Source organism: Oncorhynchus mykiss, chromosome 30 (genome assembly GCF_013265735.2).
Source record: "Oncorhynchus mykiss isolate Arlee chromosome 30, USDA_OmykA_1.1, whole genome shotgun sequence".
In the NCBI taxonomy this organism is placed as follows: domain Eukaryota; kingdom Metazoa; phylum Chordata; class Actinopteri; order Salmoniformes; family Salmonidae; genus Oncorhynchus; species Oncorhynchus mykiss.
In genome coordinates, this window is record NC_050570.1 from 43,685,982 (window position 1) to 43,704,668 (window position 18,687).

The 18,687-nt window shown below is 43.1% G+C and overlaps 1 protein-coding gene across 1 annotated transcript in view; it reads right to left on the reverse strand.

Moving 5' to 3' along the window:
- Positions 1-1,489: 1,489 nt before the first annotated feature.
- Positions 1,490-18,687, reverse strand: part of LOC100272218 (insulin receptor 2) — a 120,854-nt gene continuing 103,656 nt past the window's right edge. Inside the window, exons 11-20 of the mRNA XM_021599800.2 lie at positions 16,469-16,752; positions 16,169-16,317; positions 11,890-12,046; positions 11,509-11,605; positions 11,296-11,363; positions 10,951-11,180; positions 10,406-10,679; positions 6,951-7,080; positions 6,358-6,492; positions 1,490-6,100 (exon numbers count right to left, since the gene is read on the reverse strand). Coding sequence (XP_021455475.1) covers positions 5,740-6,100; positions 6,358-6,492; positions 6,951-7,080; positions 10,406-10,679; positions 10,951-11,180; positions 11,296-11,363; positions 11,509-11,605; positions 11,890-12,046; positions 16,169-16,317; positions 16,469-16,752 — 1,885 coding nt within the window. The 3' untranslated portion in view covers positions 1,490-5,739. The remainder of the gene's footprint in view (positions 6,101-6,357; positions 6,493-6,950; positions 7,081-10,405; positions 10,680-10,950; positions 11,181-11,295; positions 11,364-11,508; positions 11,606-11,889; positions 12,047-16,168; positions 16,318-16,468; positions 16,753-18,687) is intronic.

Sequence of the window (18,687 nt, forward strand, 5' to 3'; positions counted from 1 at the left end):
CATTGGAACACAGGAGTGATGGTTGCTGATAATGGGCCTCCTCCTTATGCCTACGTAGATATTCCATTTCAAACAAAATTGTCAATTTCCAGCGACAATAGTCATTTACAACTAACGTCTACACGGTATTTCTGATCAATTTGATGTTATCTTAATGAAAAAAAAAAGTGTTTTTCTTTCAAAAACAAGGACATTTCAAAGTGACCCCAAACATTTGAACGGTAGTGTATATCCCCACACAAACCAACACTGAAAAGCATGACCACGGCTGAGCTATTGCAGACTATGGATATGTGATCAAGAAATATGCAATCATGATTTGGACTACTCTGTCTTGATGCAGAATTTCTATAAAAAGCTCAAATCAAGTCTTCCCTAGAACAATAAATGCACAAAAGCAAAGCAGTCTGGTTCGCTCACAAAGCAACTATCAGCTAGCGGGTATGTAACAACAGCTATTACATTAACCGTTGTTACAGGGTATGTAAAATTCTGTTCATTTCAAAAAGAAACCTGACGCTTGGGAATCTGAAAGCCTATTCAAATAATGGGAGTGGGAACCTAAAACGCACATTTTTCATAATTAATCACCAGTCAAAAGGTTATTGTCATATTACTACATTCTTGACTGATATACCTGTTTTAATACATTTCTAATCAAATTAAAGTTTGGGGCAACATTTAAAAGCGCATTGAGGCTGTGCCTCACACAACACTGGGGGTTAACCTACTTGGTTGTTAAGATAATGTGGAGTTTGAATATGAGAAAAAAAGTTCTTAATCAGGATAATTACTAGGTCAAACTTGTTACTTTCTTCTTATTCTGATCAGGGTGTTTCTCAGTATGCATTCTACCGTACTCCACACTCTCATGCTCCGGGTGCATTCTCCGACGACGTTCTCGAGTACGTTCTTGTGAGGACGAGAGTGTAGAGAAGCATTCGCCATCCCCCCTACTACAGTTGAAGTCGGAAGTTTACATACACCTTAGCCAAATACATTTAAACTCAGTTTTTCACAATTCCTGACATTTAATCCTTGTAAAAATAACATTTTTAGGTCAGTCAGGATCACCACTTTATGTTAAGAATTTGAAATGTCAGATTAATAGTAGAGAGAATGATTAATTCCAGCTGTGTGATTAATTCCAAGTGTGTGTAAACTTCCGACTTCAACTGTATATTACCTTACGCTTCACAGCCAGGACAATGGCAGCAATAGACGAAAAGAGATATACACAAAGCAAACGTTTTACTTCATAGTTATCAGGTAGATATGTGAATCGTAATAATCTAGCTAGCCAGCTAGTTAAACAAAAAATGACCTGAAACTAATGTTATGCCAGGTAGATGTACATTTTTTCACGGGTAGCTACCAATTCTTTGTGGCTAGCTAGTTATCCAGTTAGCCCTATTGACTTACTATGGACTTAGCCATTCACTGAACCGTCTTCCAGCCAGGACAATGGCATGAGAGATGAAACAAGATATACACGAAGCAACCGTTTTAATCCATAACTATCAGCTAGCTAAATGTGAATCATAATAACAGATAGTTTAACAGGCAAAAATGATCTAAAACAAATAGTATGCAAGATAGATGTTAAATAAAAATAGATGTCAGTTATTCGTGGGTAGTTAAGCTAGCAATTCTTCATGGCTATCTAGCTAGCTAACAGTAGTAGCTAGCCAGTTAGCCCTATTGACTTATTATGGGCTTGCAATCTATTGTAAGTAGGCAGGTAAACAGCAGGTATTTATGAAGGTATCAAGAAAAAAATATCGTAGTCTGGCAACATATGACATGTGAATATGCATTTCATTCCGAGGTTGATGTGTATTTTCTCTCTCTTCAGCTCAACTAATGCCCTCCATTGATTTAAAAAAAATGTACATCATTTTTTACGTGGTTGCGTCATATTTCTTTGCATACTTTCTGTTGAAGTGTGCATCGATGCATGCTTCAAAAATATTTACAAACGGAGTACGCATTCGAGATTATGGGGGGGGGGGGGGGGGGGGGAGATTATGTATACTTTGATTTGGACTCATAATCCGACCCTCTCGTGGTCCCATTTGCGTGCTCGGAGCATGTTAGTACGCATGTTGAGGAACACGCAGGGTCTTTAATCTCTTTAAAGGGGCTGTCCCTGTCCTCTGATTTGAACTACAGGGATACCAACAGACTGACAGACGAAGAAAGATGCTGTAGTCTCAAACGGATTCCTCCAAACACCCACTGAGGTAGACTGTGGCCAAATACATAGAAACTACAACTACCAACTCCTTTTCACATTTATAGCTCTACCCTTAACTAGGTTTTTTTTTTTTTTTTTTTTACCTGACTTTCAATATTTAAAAAACGGACAAAAATCGAACAGTGTTTTTTTTTTTTATACAATAATACAATAAATAAAATATTAAATATCTGTAATTTTTCAAAGATGATGGTGATCTTCTGAATTGAAAATTGCATACACTTGTATACACACCGCCATAAAGAGACAATGGTCATATGTAGAGATCCACCATTTATCTCTCGTTATGGGCATGTACTGTATGCACAGTTGTGAGGGAGGTTTCCCACTTTTTCCCAGACAATATATTCTTTAGTATTTACAAAGTAAAAATGTATGAGAGTGTAACTGATTGAGGAAAAAAAATAACATTTTGGGGGGCATTCGAGTAAGTGGAGTAGATCAAGAATCAGCGAGAACCAGAAAAGGTGGTTTAACATTGCTTAAACTTTGAACACCATAGCACTAAATTAACTTGCCATTCAACCCTTACAACAACTGACCAAAAACTAGCCACATACCTCTCTCACAAGCCGATGTTCCCCGTAGAAACAGAGGTATAAGTTATTTAGCAACTGTCATATCTTTCTCATCATCTCTAAGTACTACTTGAGATTTACGGTATGGATTTAGCTCCCATCTACGAGTCATATTTCTCTCACTCTGTCTAACATGTATAAATACACACACACAGTAGCTACACGCATTAACATGAGTATGTGCCAACAAACAAACAGTAACCAGCCTGTGCAATGTACATCCATCTCTCTGGTCTGTGGTTGGTTGAGAAGGCACTGGGTGGGGGCTGATGCGGTTCCACCATCTCCGATAGACAGACAGACATACAGACATAGAGGGGTAAACAGTGATAACTGGGCGAAGATGAATGGGCAGGTTAGGGTTAATAACACCAGGCCTATAACTGTAAGCTCTAAACAGCCACACAGGCTCAAACAGGTGAGTGGACGCAGGTCAGATTGACTTACCCTTAGCTCCTGTCTGTGCTTTTCTGTCCCTTATCAATGCTTCTGACAATAGACAATGAGTATCACTGCCTTTGGCTAGAGGGAGGGATAATGGGACAAATAGAAACGTGTGTGTGTGTGTGTGTGTGTGTGTGTGTGAACTACTAATGATTGGGCTATTTGTGCTTCTCAATGGGAATGCCATGTAGACACTTTTCAATCAATCTTTATGTAGTTAACAACAAGTTGTGATTTGTGCCACATAGAATAAGTGTGTGTGTACTTTAAAAACAAATCAGGACTTTGTCTTGTGCTGGGAAGAAGCTGACAGGAATGTTTAAATGTCTGTATGGAACTTAATAATATGAATGTAAATGGACAGAGGTTTACACTTTCATGACCCATCTTTAGATATTGGAGTGATGGGTTACAATCCAAATTGTGGGGAGGGGTACACCACAATCCAAATGGGAGGGTGTGGGATTGAAAGAAACCCAAATTAAAAGCAGGGGGAAATAAGTTCAATATCTTTTTCTTTCGGGTGGAAGGGAGAAGGGGTTGTGAATAACGGGCACACAGCAAGTCTGAACACGGTCTCCACTGCCAATAGTAGAATATTAGCCCAGCCCTGGGGGTAAAGCAGAACTTGTTGTACAGCTACAGCGTGTCCTGACTCATACCACACCACCTCCCTCTGTTAGTACACACCGACACACACACACCTTCATCTAACGGCTCCCTCCCCTCTCTTTCGCTGCTGCCCGCTGTGGACTCTTTCCAAAATGTTCAAAATCAAAAGCATTCAACCACAGTAACATGGAAAATTCCACCAGCAGCCTGATTCTGACCTCCTTCCTGTGTCAGCGAACATTACAGCCAATGGGCTATCGTTATTTGGGGAGAGGGGGTAGGGTGGTGGTAGGGTCAAATCCAACCCAGTTGTCTGAGGACATGGGGGTTGTGCTGGAGTAGAGCTGATGCTCGTTACTCATATGAAGCACTGCATTATATCTCTCTCAAAGCCCTGATGGTATGAGGTCCTGCAATACATCCACCTATATGGGCTTCTGACTCCAGTGGAGGAGATAGATGGGTTATAGGAGACCCATCTACCTAACTATAACCCTATACAACCCCACTACCAACAGCACAAGCCAAGAGAGCACAAGCCAAGTACAATCATCAGGCCAAGACAAACTGTCTGTCCAAGCAAGCAGACATCACATTTTTAGCCCCAACGATAACATCAATCAATCAAACAGATCGCTAATGATCAACCAAAGATAGACACATTTTAACACAATTGTAGATAACATCATGGACATCTACACCATGGCTCCATCAGACCAAGGCACCATTCATTCCCATTTCAGTTTTTGGTTCTTGTTATTTTAGCATAGTGGCCCACCCAAACGCTTCTACTGACAGGACGAACAACATTTGAAAGATGCCATGATGTTTCTAAAATAGTGGGCTGCCCTTTGTTGCTGAGGAGAACAGGGTTCTCCTGAGGGTTTGAAAGAGAAGTAAAACCACGTGTGGAGGTCTAAGACAAAAGAGCACTAGCGGCCAATTAGTGTGATATCTGGGGTTAGAGAGAGAGAGAAAAAAAGACCGACAAAAAAACCCCCCATCTTACCAGAAAAGCCTCGAAAACATTACAAATACGAACTATGTACAAAAACATCTATATTGTATATATTCTATATAAAATATTGATATAAATACCAAATATTCCATATATACTATATATATTATATATTCTATATCCACAAAAATATATGAAAGCAGCAGCTATTGGTCAGTCTGAGGAACTATTTTGCCCAACTTTTAACTGTTTAAATATCCTTCAGCCATAATGTGAGGACTCAGAAATAAAACTGAAAAAGTGAGACAAAAAAATGCTAATAAATTAGAACTATTCACCAAACACCAAAATAATATCCGTAAAGTTTGGAATTCTGCACAAAAAAAATTCAATAAAAAGTTTCTCTACGAATGGACATTTGTTCTAGAGAGTTTATGCCGTCCCATGGTTCAAACCTGTCTAATTTCAAAGGAAATTCAAAGGAAATTAATACAAGTATCGATGGACACTTCTCTTTGTTAACAGGCCACAAATAAAAAGGCCACTATCTGAAAAGGTTTTCAAGAGAATGGAAGAGAGATGGGGCAGCCTGGAAAGAGCGAGAAAGAGAGAGAAGTGTTCACAGTTTTTTTTTCTTTTTCCATCAACCAGTCCTGGAAACATGGCAATAGTGAACAAAAAAATAAAGATAGTAGAAAGTTTTAGTAGATGATTCTGGATAAATGCAAAAATGTCTTTCAACATATACCAAAATGTTTGCATCGTGTGTCCCACCATGCTTGGCAGCTGTGAGGAAGAAAATACTGTCCTGAGATCAGTTTTTTTAAGGGCTTCTGCAAGAGTTAAACAATTTAAATAGTTTGAAAGGAGGAAGAAAACCTTAGGAAATGTTAGGAAGGGCTGGATCTCGGCAATGATAGGATTCGTCCGTTTTTCTTGCCACCGTTCATGTGTGCGTAGGGCACGTGTTCCTCATAGTTGCCCCTTAGGTTCTGGCTGGATCCATTGTCTCTGGATACACTGTCGCTGTCCTCTCTCTGGGAGTAGGACGATGGGTCCAGTGGGATGCTCTCCATGTTTTCCAGGTCCAAGTCAAACTCCTCTGTCTCAGGGAGCTTGTTCTCCTCGCTGTAGAAGAAGGAGACCTCCTGGAAGCTGGGGTGAACATCCTCCTTCAACATCTCGATGATCTCCTGAAAGGTGGGACGCATCTTGGGGTTGTACTGCCAGCACATCGACATCAGGTTGTGGCTGAGGGAGAAGAGGGAGAAAGATGAATGAGAAAAATAAATCTATGAGCTCTATGCACAAGCCGCTCACCTCTGTTGGTCCCCATTGAAGCAAAACTAGCCCAAGTAATACTGTAGGCATGTAGTAGTGATAACTCAAACACTTAACCAAATCAAAATATATACCTCATGTACTTTGTATGGCTGGTATGGCACATCAAAGTAAAATACTACAGATACCACAATGCACTAAACGTCTACAGTGTTTGAGACACGTACATCCTCTCTACGCAGTTCTCTGGTTTGTCTAGGTATCCTCCGTCCATGACGAACTTGAGGACCTGTTCGTTGGACAGGCCTTGGTAAGGCTGCTCTGCTAGGGTGCTGACCTCCCACAATACCACACCAAATGACCTGGAGATAGACAAAGACAACACATTATTATCTCAAGCCAAAAACAATAAAAGGATGTGAATAATGAAATAAAGGACTAGTGACCTCAAATTAAAATCTGGACATCAAAGCCAGTTCCACTGCTTTTTTCATTATTCACCTCTAATAAGGGACTGATTTAGACCTGGGACACCAGCTGGGTGCAATTAATTATCAGGCAGAACAGAAAACCATCAGTAGTCTGGACCCACGTAGGCTGCAGGGTAAGATTGAAATACCCCTAGACTAGTGTAACTGAATAAAAAGTGGTTATAGAGTTACTGTAGACATGAAGGGGGTAAGAAGGAGGAGTGGAAAAATATGCTCTCAAAAAAAGAAGAAGAGGTTAGAGAGGATTGAATAGAGGAGAATAAAAAAAAGAATGAGCAGAAAATCCCGTCAGACATCCATGGCAGCCAGGTGTGTCCTACTGTACTCACCAGCAGTCTGAATGTGCGGTGAACACTCCGTCCTTCAGAGATTCAGGAGCCATCCACCTGACAGGAAGCAGACCCTTCCCTCCCTTACGGTAGTAATCCGTCTCATATATGTCTCTGGTCATGCCAAAGTCTAAGGGGAGGAGAGGAACAGTGAAAACACAACCTACAGTAAAATAGCATCATCACATCATAACTCTAACCCTTCCTGTAGTAGTCTGTCTCATAGATGTCTCTGGTCATGCCAAAGTCTAAGGGGAGGAGAGGAACAGTGAAAACACAACCTACAGTAAAATAGCATCATCACATCACAACTCTAACCCTTCCTGTAGTAGTCTGTCTCATAGATGTCTCTGGTCATGCCAAAGTCATGGAGAGACAGTCATACATCCACCACAGACACACGAGACAGTCGTCATACATCAACCACAAACGCATGAGACAGTCGTCTTACATCAACCACAGACACACGAGACAATCGTCATACATCAACCACAGACACACGAGACAGTCGTCATACATCAACCACAGACACACGAGACAGTCGTCATACATCAACAACAGACACACGAGACAGTCGTCATACATCAACCACAGACACACGAGACAGTCGTCATACATCAACCACAAACGCATGAGACAGTCGTCTTACATCAACCACAGACACACGAGACAGTCGTCATACATCAACCACAGACACACGAGACAGTCGTCATACATCAACCACAGACGCACGAGACAGTCGTCATACATCAACCACAAACGCACGAGACAGTCGTCATACATCAACCACAGACACACGAGACAATCGTCATACATCAACCACAGACACACGAGACAATCGTCATACATCAACCACAGACACACGAGACAATCGTCATACATCAACCACAGACACACGAGACAGTCGTCATACATCAACCACAGACACACGAGACAGTCGTCATCCATCAACCACAGACACACGAGACAGTCGTCATACATCAACCACAGACACACGAGACAGTCGTCATACATCAACCACAGACACACGAGACAATCGTCATACATCAACCACAGACACACGAGACAATCGTCATACATCAACCACAGACACACGAGACAATCGTCATACATCAACCACAGACACACGAGACAGTCGTCATACATCAACCACAGACACACGAGACAGTCGTCATACATCAACCACAGACACACGAGACAGTCGTCATACATCAACCACAGACACACGAGACAGTCGTCATCCATCCACCACAGACACACGAGACAGTCGTCATACATCAACCACAGACACACGAGACAGTCATCATACATCCACCACAGACACACGAGACAGTCGTCATACATCAACCACAAACGCATGAGACAGTCGTCATACATCAACCACAGACACACGAGACAGTCGTCATACATCAACCACAAACACACGAGACAGTCGTCATACATCAACCACAGACACACGAGACAGTCGTCATACATCAACCACAGACACACGAGACAGTCGTCATACATCAACCACAGACACACGAGACAGTCGTCATCCATCAACCACAGACACACGAGACAGTCGTCATACATCAACCACAGACACACGAGACAGTCGTCATACATCAACCACAGACACACGAGACAGTCGTCATCCATCCACCACAGACACACGAGACAGTCGTCATACATCAACCACAGACACACGAGACAGTCGTCATACATCCACCACAGACACACGAGACAGTCGTCATACATCAACCACAAACGCATGAGACAGTCGTCATACATCAACCACAGACACACGAGACAGTCGTCATACATCAACCACAAACACACGAGACAGTCGTCATACATCAACCACAGACACACGAGACAGTCGTCATACATCAACCACAGACACACGAGACAGTCGTCATACATCAACCACAGACACACGAGACAGTCGTCATCCATCAACCACAGACACACGAGACAGTCGTCATACATCAACCACAGACACACGAGACAGTCGTCATACATCAACCACAGACACACGAGACAGTCGTCATACATCAACAACAGACACACGAGACAGTCGTCATACATCAACCACAGACACACGAGACAGTCGTCATACATCAACCACAAACGCATGAGACAGTCGTCTTACATCAACCACAGACACACGAGACAGTCGTCATACATCAACCACAGACACACGAGACAGTCGTCATACATCAACCACAGACACACGAGACAGTCGTCATACATCAACCACAAACGCACGAGACAGTCGTCATACATCAACCACAGACACACGAGACAATCGTCATACATCAACCACAGACACACGAGACAATCGTCATACATCAACCACAGACACACGAGACAATCGTCATACATCAACCACAGACACACGAGACAATCGTCATACATCAACCACAGACACACGAGACAATCGTCATACATCAACCACAGACACACGAGACAGTCGTCATCCATCAACCACAGACACACGAGACAGTCGTCATACATCAACCACAGACACACGAGACAGTCGTCATACATCAACCACAGACACACGAGACAATCGTCATACATCAACCACAGACACACGAGACAATCGTCATACATCAACCACAGACACACGAGACAATCGTCATACATCAACCACAGACACACGAGACAGTCGTCATACATCAACCACAGACACACGAGACAGTCGTCATACATCAACCACAGACACACGAGACAGTCGTCATACATCAACCACAGACACACGAGACAGTCGTCATACATCAACCACAGACACACGAGACAGTCGTCATACATCAACCACAGACACACGAGACAGTCGTCATACATCAACCACAAACGCACGAGACAGTCGTCATACATCAACCACAGACACACGAGACAGTCGTCATCCATCCACCACAGACACACGAGACAGTCGTCATACATCAACCACAGACACACGAGACAGTCGTCATACATCCACCACAGACACACGAGACAGTCGTCATACATCAACCACAAACGCATGAGACAGTCGTCATACATCAACCACAGACACACGAGACAGTCGTCATACATCAACCACAAACACACGAGACAGTCGTCATACATCAACCACAGACACACGAGACAGTCGTCATACATCAACCACAGACACACGAGACAGTCGTCATACATCAACCACAGACACACGAGACAGTCGTCATCCATCAACCACAGACACACGAAACAGTCGTCATACATCAACCACAGACACACGAAACAGTCGTCATCCATCAACCAGACACACGAAACAGTCGTCATCCATCAACCACAGACGCACGAGACAGTCGTCATCCATCAACCACAGACGCACGAGACAGTTGTCATACATCGAGCCACATGACTCTTGAATTATGAAAGGCTCACACAGTTCTGATTTACTTGTTGAGACTGAGTGTGATCGTGTACTCTGTTATTCTACTGTACTCCACCTCCGATCTTGACGGTGTTGTCCTCAGCCACCATGCAGTTCCTGGCGGCCAGATCTCTGTGAACAAACTTTTTGGCGTTGAGGTAGGCCATGCCGTCTGCTATCTCCCCCGCCATCTGAATCATCTCCTTCAGTGTGGGAGGGGGCTTCCCTGTGGGGTTATTCTCAGAGTCTGGTCGGAGGCAGCGCAGGAAGCTCTTCAGATCCCCGTGGGTCATCAGCTCCATCACCACCAGAGTGGGCTGGCCTTTAGACACCACCCCCAGCAGACGCACCTACAGACAGAGAGAGCAGTGAGAGTCAGGACCATTGAGATATTATATATTTCTCTATAAAAAAAAAACTGTACTCAATATAAACGGATTCCAATGCATGACACGTACGGCCATGAAACAGTTTCTGTACGGCTATATCTGCTCAAAAAGCTCAATCTACAGTACAGAGGATCCACTGTGTCAACCTTCTTACCAGAGAATACATTCTCAGTAATCATACCCAGATAATAGATAGTGGTTAGTAACGAAAGTGAATAAATAAGCTCCTAACCACGTGGTGGCAGCTAAAGGCCTTCATGACCGACGCTTCGTTGAGGAACTCTATCCTCTCTCTCAGACTGGCCGACTCGTTGACCGTCTTCACCGCCACACGCGTGTCCGGCTCGCCCTTCACAATGTCCTTGGCGATGCCCTCGTAGACCATGCCAAATGAGCCCTGACCCAGCTCCTTCAAGATGTTGATCTTCTCCCTCGCCACCTCCCAGTCATCAGGCACGTACACTACACAATACAAATGGAGAAAGTTATGCTTTTTAGTACACTTTAACATGTACACTACCTCACAGGAAACCAAACTTGCAAAACCAGTTTGAGGTGTGGGTTTGGTTGTCCTTACTGTCATTGGCGCTCAGGTACTCTGGGTTGGACGAGGCGATCAGAGGTCCAGTGGGTCCCTCAGTTTGTCTGGAACACACGGTCACACAGATTAGTCAAAGGTATCCTTGCATATTTAATTTGTCTATTTGTCTTGCCAAGCTGTCATTGTAAAGAATATATTTTTTAAATAAATAAAACAATTATACCAAACATCTAATCAATCAAGTCTTACTTCTTCTTGAAGATCATGAAGACTCCACCTCCTACGAATAGCAGCAGGATGAAGCAGATAACTGAGCCAATGATAATCTTCAGTGAAGTGGTGTCTTCTGCAACAAACACAGCAGCCATTGGTCACTAATTTACATGTTTGTCATTTAGCATACACTCTTATCCAGAGGAATTTACAGGAGCAATTAGGGTTAAGTGCCCTGCTACCCTAGTTGACTCGGGGATTTGAACCAGCGACCTTTCAGTTATTGGCCCAACACTCTTAACGTCTAAGCTACCTGCCGACCCCCGTCACTCTCATAGCAAAATGAACGGCTCACATTTGTTTTCCAGAAAGTGTAAGCAGGTCCAGTTCCCATTGGAGCAGGCAGGCAGGACTTACTGTCGGGCATGAAGAAGAAGGTGGGTTCGGTCCAGGAGCCGTTTCCTGCCAGCGATGTGGCACGTATCCTCACGGTGTAGTTCCCAGGATGCACCACTCTCAGCCTGCAGCCGCCGATCTGGGTGTAGGCCTTCCTGGACACGCAGTGATGCAGCTCCTGGAACACATTGTTACAAGGTTATAGAGTGGTTATAACATGGCTACGTCACAGTTATAGCACTAAGTCGCACAAGGCTTTGTATAAACAGTGTGACTCAGTGTTTATAATATACAGTGGGGAGAACAAGTATTTGATCCACTGCCGATTTGGCAGGTTTTCCTACTTACAAAGCATGTAGAGTTCTATCATTTTTATCATAGGTACACTTCAACTGTGAGAGACGGAATCTAAAACAAAAATCCAGAAAATCACATTGTATGATTTTTAAGTAATTAATTTGCATTTTATTGCATGACATAAGTATTTGATCACCTACCAACCAGTAAGAATTCCGGCTCTCACAGACCTGTTAGTTTTTTTTTAAGAAGCCCTCCTGTTATCCACTCATTACCTGTATTAACTGCACCCGTTTGAACTCGTTACCTGTATAAAAGACACCTGTCCACACACTCAATCAAACAGACTCCATCAAACAGACTCCAACCTTTCCACAGTGGCCAAGACCAGAGAGCTGTGTAAGGACATCAGGGATAAAATTGTAGACCTGCACAAGGCTGGGATGAGCTAAAGGACAATAGGCAAGCAGCTTGGTGAGAAGGCAACAACTGTTGGCGATATTATTAGAAAATGGAAGAAGTTCAAGATGACGTTAAATCACCCTCGGTCTGGGGCTCCATGCAAGATCTCACCTCGTGGGGCATCAATGATAAACTACACGGCAGGACCTGGTCAATGACCTGAAGTGAGCTGGGACCACAGTCTCAAAGAAAACCATTAGTAACACACTACGCCGCCATGGATTAAATTCAGAGGAGGAATGGGAGAATGTCATGTGGTCTGATGAGACAAAAATAGAGCTTTTTGGTCTAAACTCCACTCGCCGTGTTTGGAGGAAGAAGAAGGATGAGTACAACCCCAAGAACACCAACCATGAAGCATGGAGGTGGAAACATCATTCTTTGGGGATGCTTTTCTGCAAAGGGGACAGGACGACTGCACCGTATTGAGGGGAGGATGGATGGGGCCATGTATTTTTATTTTACCTTTATTTAACCGGGCAAGTCAGGGGCAGAACGACCTTGTCAGCTTCCGGTTACTAGTCCAACGCTCTAACCACTAGGCTACCCTGCCGCCCCAATGTATCTTGAGATCTTGGCCAACAACCTCCTTCCCTCAGTAAGAGCATTGAAGACGGGTCGTGGCTGGGTCTTCCAGCATGAAAGCGACCCGAAACACACAGCCAGGGCAACTAATGAGTGGCTCCGTAAGAAGCATCTCAAGGTCCTGGAGTGGCCTAGCCAGTTTCCAAACCTGAACCCAATAGAAAATCATTGGAAGGAGCTGAAAGTCCGTATTGCCCAGCGACAGCCCCGAAACCTGAAGGATCCGGAGAAGGTCTGTATGGAGGAGTGGGCCAAAATCCCTGCTGCAGCGTGTGCAAACCTGGTCAAGAACTACAGGAAACGTATGGTCTCTGTAATTGCAAACAAATGTTTCTGTACCAAATATTAAGTTCTGCTTTTCTGATGTATCAAATACTTATGTCATGCAATAAAATGCAAATTAATTACTTAATCATACAATGTGTTTTTCTGGATTTTTGTTTTAGATTCTGTCTCTCACAGTTGAAGTGGACCGAAGATAAAAAAATTACAGACCTCTACATGCTTTGTAAGTAGGAAAACCAGTGTATCAAATACTTGTTCTTCCCACTGTCGATGTGTCTTTCCCTGAGGCTTCTCCTCAACAACAAGGTAGGGTTTCTGTGAATCAAAAAGCTTTTAACCTAGCATACTAGCACTCAAACTTGTAAATTATTTTATTTACATGAAACAAAATCAGCAAATCTTGTTATCTTTCACACTTAAATATTTGAAATAGCTTCCTTTAACCCCTTACACTCTTGGACATTGGCATATATGGATAGGGCCACATTTAAATGTTTCTAACAGAAGAACTATAAAAAGCATTCGCATGATCATGGTAGCAGTTGAAATAATCAGACCAAAGGTGAGGACACAACAGTTCCAAACATTACACTGTTGATTTTATTTGCATTTTACATTTACTGTACTTTTCACAGCATTTGTCAATAAGGAAATCTGAAAATATTCTGGATACATTTAGTAACATACTAGGAATATTCATTTACATTTTGGAATACAGTGCCTTGCGAAAGTATTCGGCCCCCTTGAACTTTGCGACCTTTTGCCACATTTCAGGCTTCGAACATAAAGATATAAAACTGTATTTTTCTGTGAAGAATCAACAACAAGTGGGACACAATCATGAAGTGGAACGACATTTATTGGATATTTCAAACTTTTTTAACAAATCAAAAACTGAAATTGGGCGTGCAAAATTATTCAGCCCCCTTAAGTTAATACTTTGTAGCGCCACCTTTTGCTGCGATTACAGCTGTAAGTCGCTTGGGGAACAGCTTGAGCTCAGTGAGGTTGGATGGAGAGCATTTGTGAACAGCAGTTTTCAGTTCTTTCCACAGATTCTCGATTGGATTCAGGTCTGGACTTTGACTTGGCCATTCTAACACCTGGATATGTTTATTTTTGAACCATTCCATTGTAGATTTTGCTTTATGTTTTGGATCATTGTCTTGTTGGAAGACAAATCTCCGTCCCAGTCTCAGGTCTTTTGCAGACTCCATCAGGGTTTCTTCCAGAATGGTCCTGTATTTGGCTCCATCCATCTTCCCATCAATTTGAACCATCTTCCCTGTCCCTGCTGAAGAAAAGCAGGCCCAAACCATGATGCTGCCACCACCATGTTTGACAGTGGGTATGGTGTGTTCAGGGTGATGAGCTGTGTTGCTTTTACGCCAAACATAACGTTTTGCATTGTTGCCAAAAAGTTCAATTTTGGTTTCATCTGACCAGAGCACCTTCTTCCACATGTTTGGTGTGTCTCCCAGGTGGCTTGTGGCAAACTTTAAATGACACTTTTTATGGATATCTTTAAGAAATGGCTTTCTTCTTGCCACTCTTCCATAAAGGCCAGATTTGTGCAATATACGACTGATTGTTGTCCTATGGACAGAGTCTCCCACCTCAGCTGTAGATCTCTGCAGTTCATCCAGAGTGATCATGGGCCTCTTGGCTGCATCTCTGATCAGTCTTCTCCTTGTATGAGCTGAAAGTTTAGAGGGACGGCCAGGTCTTGGTAGATTTGCAGTGGTCTGATACTCCTTCCATTTCAATATTATCGCTTGCACAGTGCTCCTTGGGATGTTTAAAGCTTGGGAAATCTTTTTGTATCCAAATCCGGCTTTAAACTTCTTCACAACAGTATCTCGGACCTGCCTGGTGTGTTCCTTGTTCTTCATGATGCTCTTTGCGCTTTTAACGGACCTCTAAAGCTATCACAGTGCAGGTGCATTTATACGGAGACTTGATTACACACAGGTGGATTGTATTTATCATCATTAGTCATTTAGGTCAACATTGGATCATTCAGAGATCCTCACTGAACTTCTGGAGAGAGTTTGCTGCACTGAAAGTAAAGGGGCTGAATAATTTTGCACGCCCACTTTTTCAGTTTTTGATTTGTTAAAAAAGTTTGAAATATCCAATAAATGTTGTTCCACTTCATGATTGTGTCCCACTTGTTGTTGATTCTTCACAAAAAAATACAGTTTTATATCTTTATGTTTGAAGCCTGAAATGTGGCAAAAGGTCGCAAAGTTCAAGGGGGCCGAATACTTTCGCAAGGCACTGTAGGTGTAAAATAAGAACAATTATTAAAAAGGGATTGAGTGAGAGGTCTAACTGGTGTCTCCAAGTGGCCACACCTCTCAAAAGCTGTGCACAGTTCCTAAGTAATTTTGTTTTTGTATGGAAGACAGCCCTGCGTCCCTACCATCACACAATTATTGTTGTTGTTTAGGTAATCCATGTTTATGAGCGCAGACAATGGTTGAAAAAGGATGAGCAGAGATCAAATTCAGACTGTAGCTACCATGTATACACGTAATAAACTAATCAAACATATTGAAATTCTGTAGAATCAAGTAAGAAAATATATTTTTTTAAAACAAGAAAAAGCAGGGGGAAATCGATTGATAGAAACACAGTTAAGTAATTTCATCCTAGTATTCATACTAACCTCAAGGTCTCCCAACCTCTTGTAGTTGACCTCGTACAGGATGATCATGCCATTGGGGGCTTTGGGGTCCAGCCACTTAATGTGGACAGACTCTGGGTGCTCCGACACCATCTCATGGGTCACCTGGCCCACAATGTCATCAGCTTTCTCTGCAGAGAGAGGAGAAGAACACAGGAAGAACAATCAGCAAGGGCAATATGAAAGAAGAGTGTCTGTACTGTGTAGTGTACAAATATGCATAATGTTATTTGCAGAGAAGCTGTAGTTCATTTGTGTGTCTGACTCCGTGTACAGCCTTACTTTCGGGCATGGTGCGGGCGCTGACGTAGGTAGCCATGCTGCAGCGTTGGGGGTCTGTGGGGTGGTTGCAGGCATGGATCTCTATCTGGTAGCTGGTAAAGTGACGCAGGTTGGAGATGACGGTCGACTCCTTGGCATACACCACCAACGTCACCTTAGAGCCCTCCTCCCCCTCGCCATCTGGGCTGGGCGTGGTGGACGCGTTGGGCAGGGTGGGGGGAGTGGTCAGGAAGTGCGGAAGGGTGGCGTTGGCCACGCCCACTGAGCGGCGCCGACGAGACGGTCTGATGGAGAAAGGGGGAGGAGAGCGACAGGAGGAGAGTAGAGGACAGGAGAGGGAGATGAGAAGCCAGGTGAGATGAGGCGTATTATGCTAAAAAGAGCTAAGATGAAAGTTGTCAGCGGAAGTCATTATGAACAAACTTTCACAATAAACGACAACCTGGTTGTCCTATACTGGAACTTACCTACCTACCGTATAGATCTCTCCTGAAAATCAATGTTAGTTACTCCATCCCAGAAACCCATTGTATCTACCCAACACAGCCCACAACTCCAAAATACCAGGTGTTTGACCAATTACATTAATTGTCCTCCTATTCTTCATTAAGCGTTAGGTGAAGATAATGATGTTGTGAGTTAGAGTCCATGGTAAGTAGTCCTGTTCTCTGGCCACAGTGCCCATTAACTCAGCTATGCTGCTTGACCTTTAAAACAAAAAAAATCTCCTCTACACTCATCAACACTAGATGGCGCGCCGGAGGCTTCATCGAGCCTGGCATCCAGACATTACTGGGTTTGTTTACATCTGAGGTGAGTGCAGACTGAGAAGCACTGAGAACAGAACAGGGAGAGGCTGATGGCTTGTTACATTGTGTTCCTGCTGCTACAGAGAGTAGCAAGAGGGAAGATCCAACCTCCCTCTGGGTCAAAAATCTTTTCTCCTAATGGTTGAGGTTCAAATTGAGGGATGGTAATCTGACCTTGGATCAGATCCCGTGGTAGACTAAGGCAACTTCTTCCTCAGCAGGCAGGTTGACATCTGCATGGAGGGGCCCTATCTATATATCTGTCTATCAATCAATGTATCTGTCTAACAGTGAGTCTTCAGAATGCTGGCTGCCTGGCTGGGCCCACAGTGATGTCACAGGCCTGCCTGGGTCTGATTACAGGCTCTCTTTGACAGAGTGCTTGCTGCCTGGTGATGCACAGACAGACAGCACAACTGAACATACTCACCCATCCCAGCCATGTCACTACACTACCAGAGAAATACAGACAGTCAGTAGAACAATAGACAGAAATCCACTCACTGGTGTCAACCAAAATGGCAGCAAAAAAAACAGAACTAGCCAGGTCTGGACTGGGTCACGGTGGGTTCCAGACAGTCCATTAATTTACGTGGTCCTCTGAAGCTCAGTTGGTAGAGCATGTATCTTGCAACATCAAGATTGTGGATTGTGAGTCCCGGGACTACCCATACGTAAAATGTAGGCACGCATGACTAAGAATTTTTAGATAAAGCATGTGCTAAATGGCATATATTATTCCCTCTACTTTTCTCTCTCTCTCTGCCAGTCTTAGCAGCACCAGTAAGGTTTAGAGGGGATGAGCGGAAAGAGGAGCTAACTAGGCATGATGATGACACCAGCCATACTGGCTGACCCCAGGTGGAAGTCTGAGTGACTGTTTCAGCCCAATACCTTCATAAGAAAAGATTGGGAAAGCCATGAAGGTGTGGTGCCATTTCCAAGGCAGGGTTAGCTGTGTTTTATGTTGTTGAGTGTCTATGTTGGCCTGTCATTGCGTGACAGATTTTTTTTCGATACCGATTATTGGAGGACCAAAAAATGCAGATACCAATTAATCGGACGATTTTTATGTACATTTGTAAGTGACAATTACAACAATACTGAATGAAAATGAACCTTTTTATTTTAATTTAATATAATACAAATAAAATCTATTTAGTCTCAAATAAATAATGAAACATGTTCAATTTGGTTTAAATAATGCAAAAACACAGTGTTGGAGAAAGTAAAAGTGCAATATGTGGCATGTAAAAAAAGCTAACGTTTAAGTTCCTTGCTCAGAACATGAGAACATATGAAAGTTGGTGGTTCAATATTCACAGTTAAGAAGTTTTAGGTTGTAGTTATAGGAATTATGACGCGTCGGCTATTTCTCTCTAAACCATTTGCACTTCGAATACCTTTGAC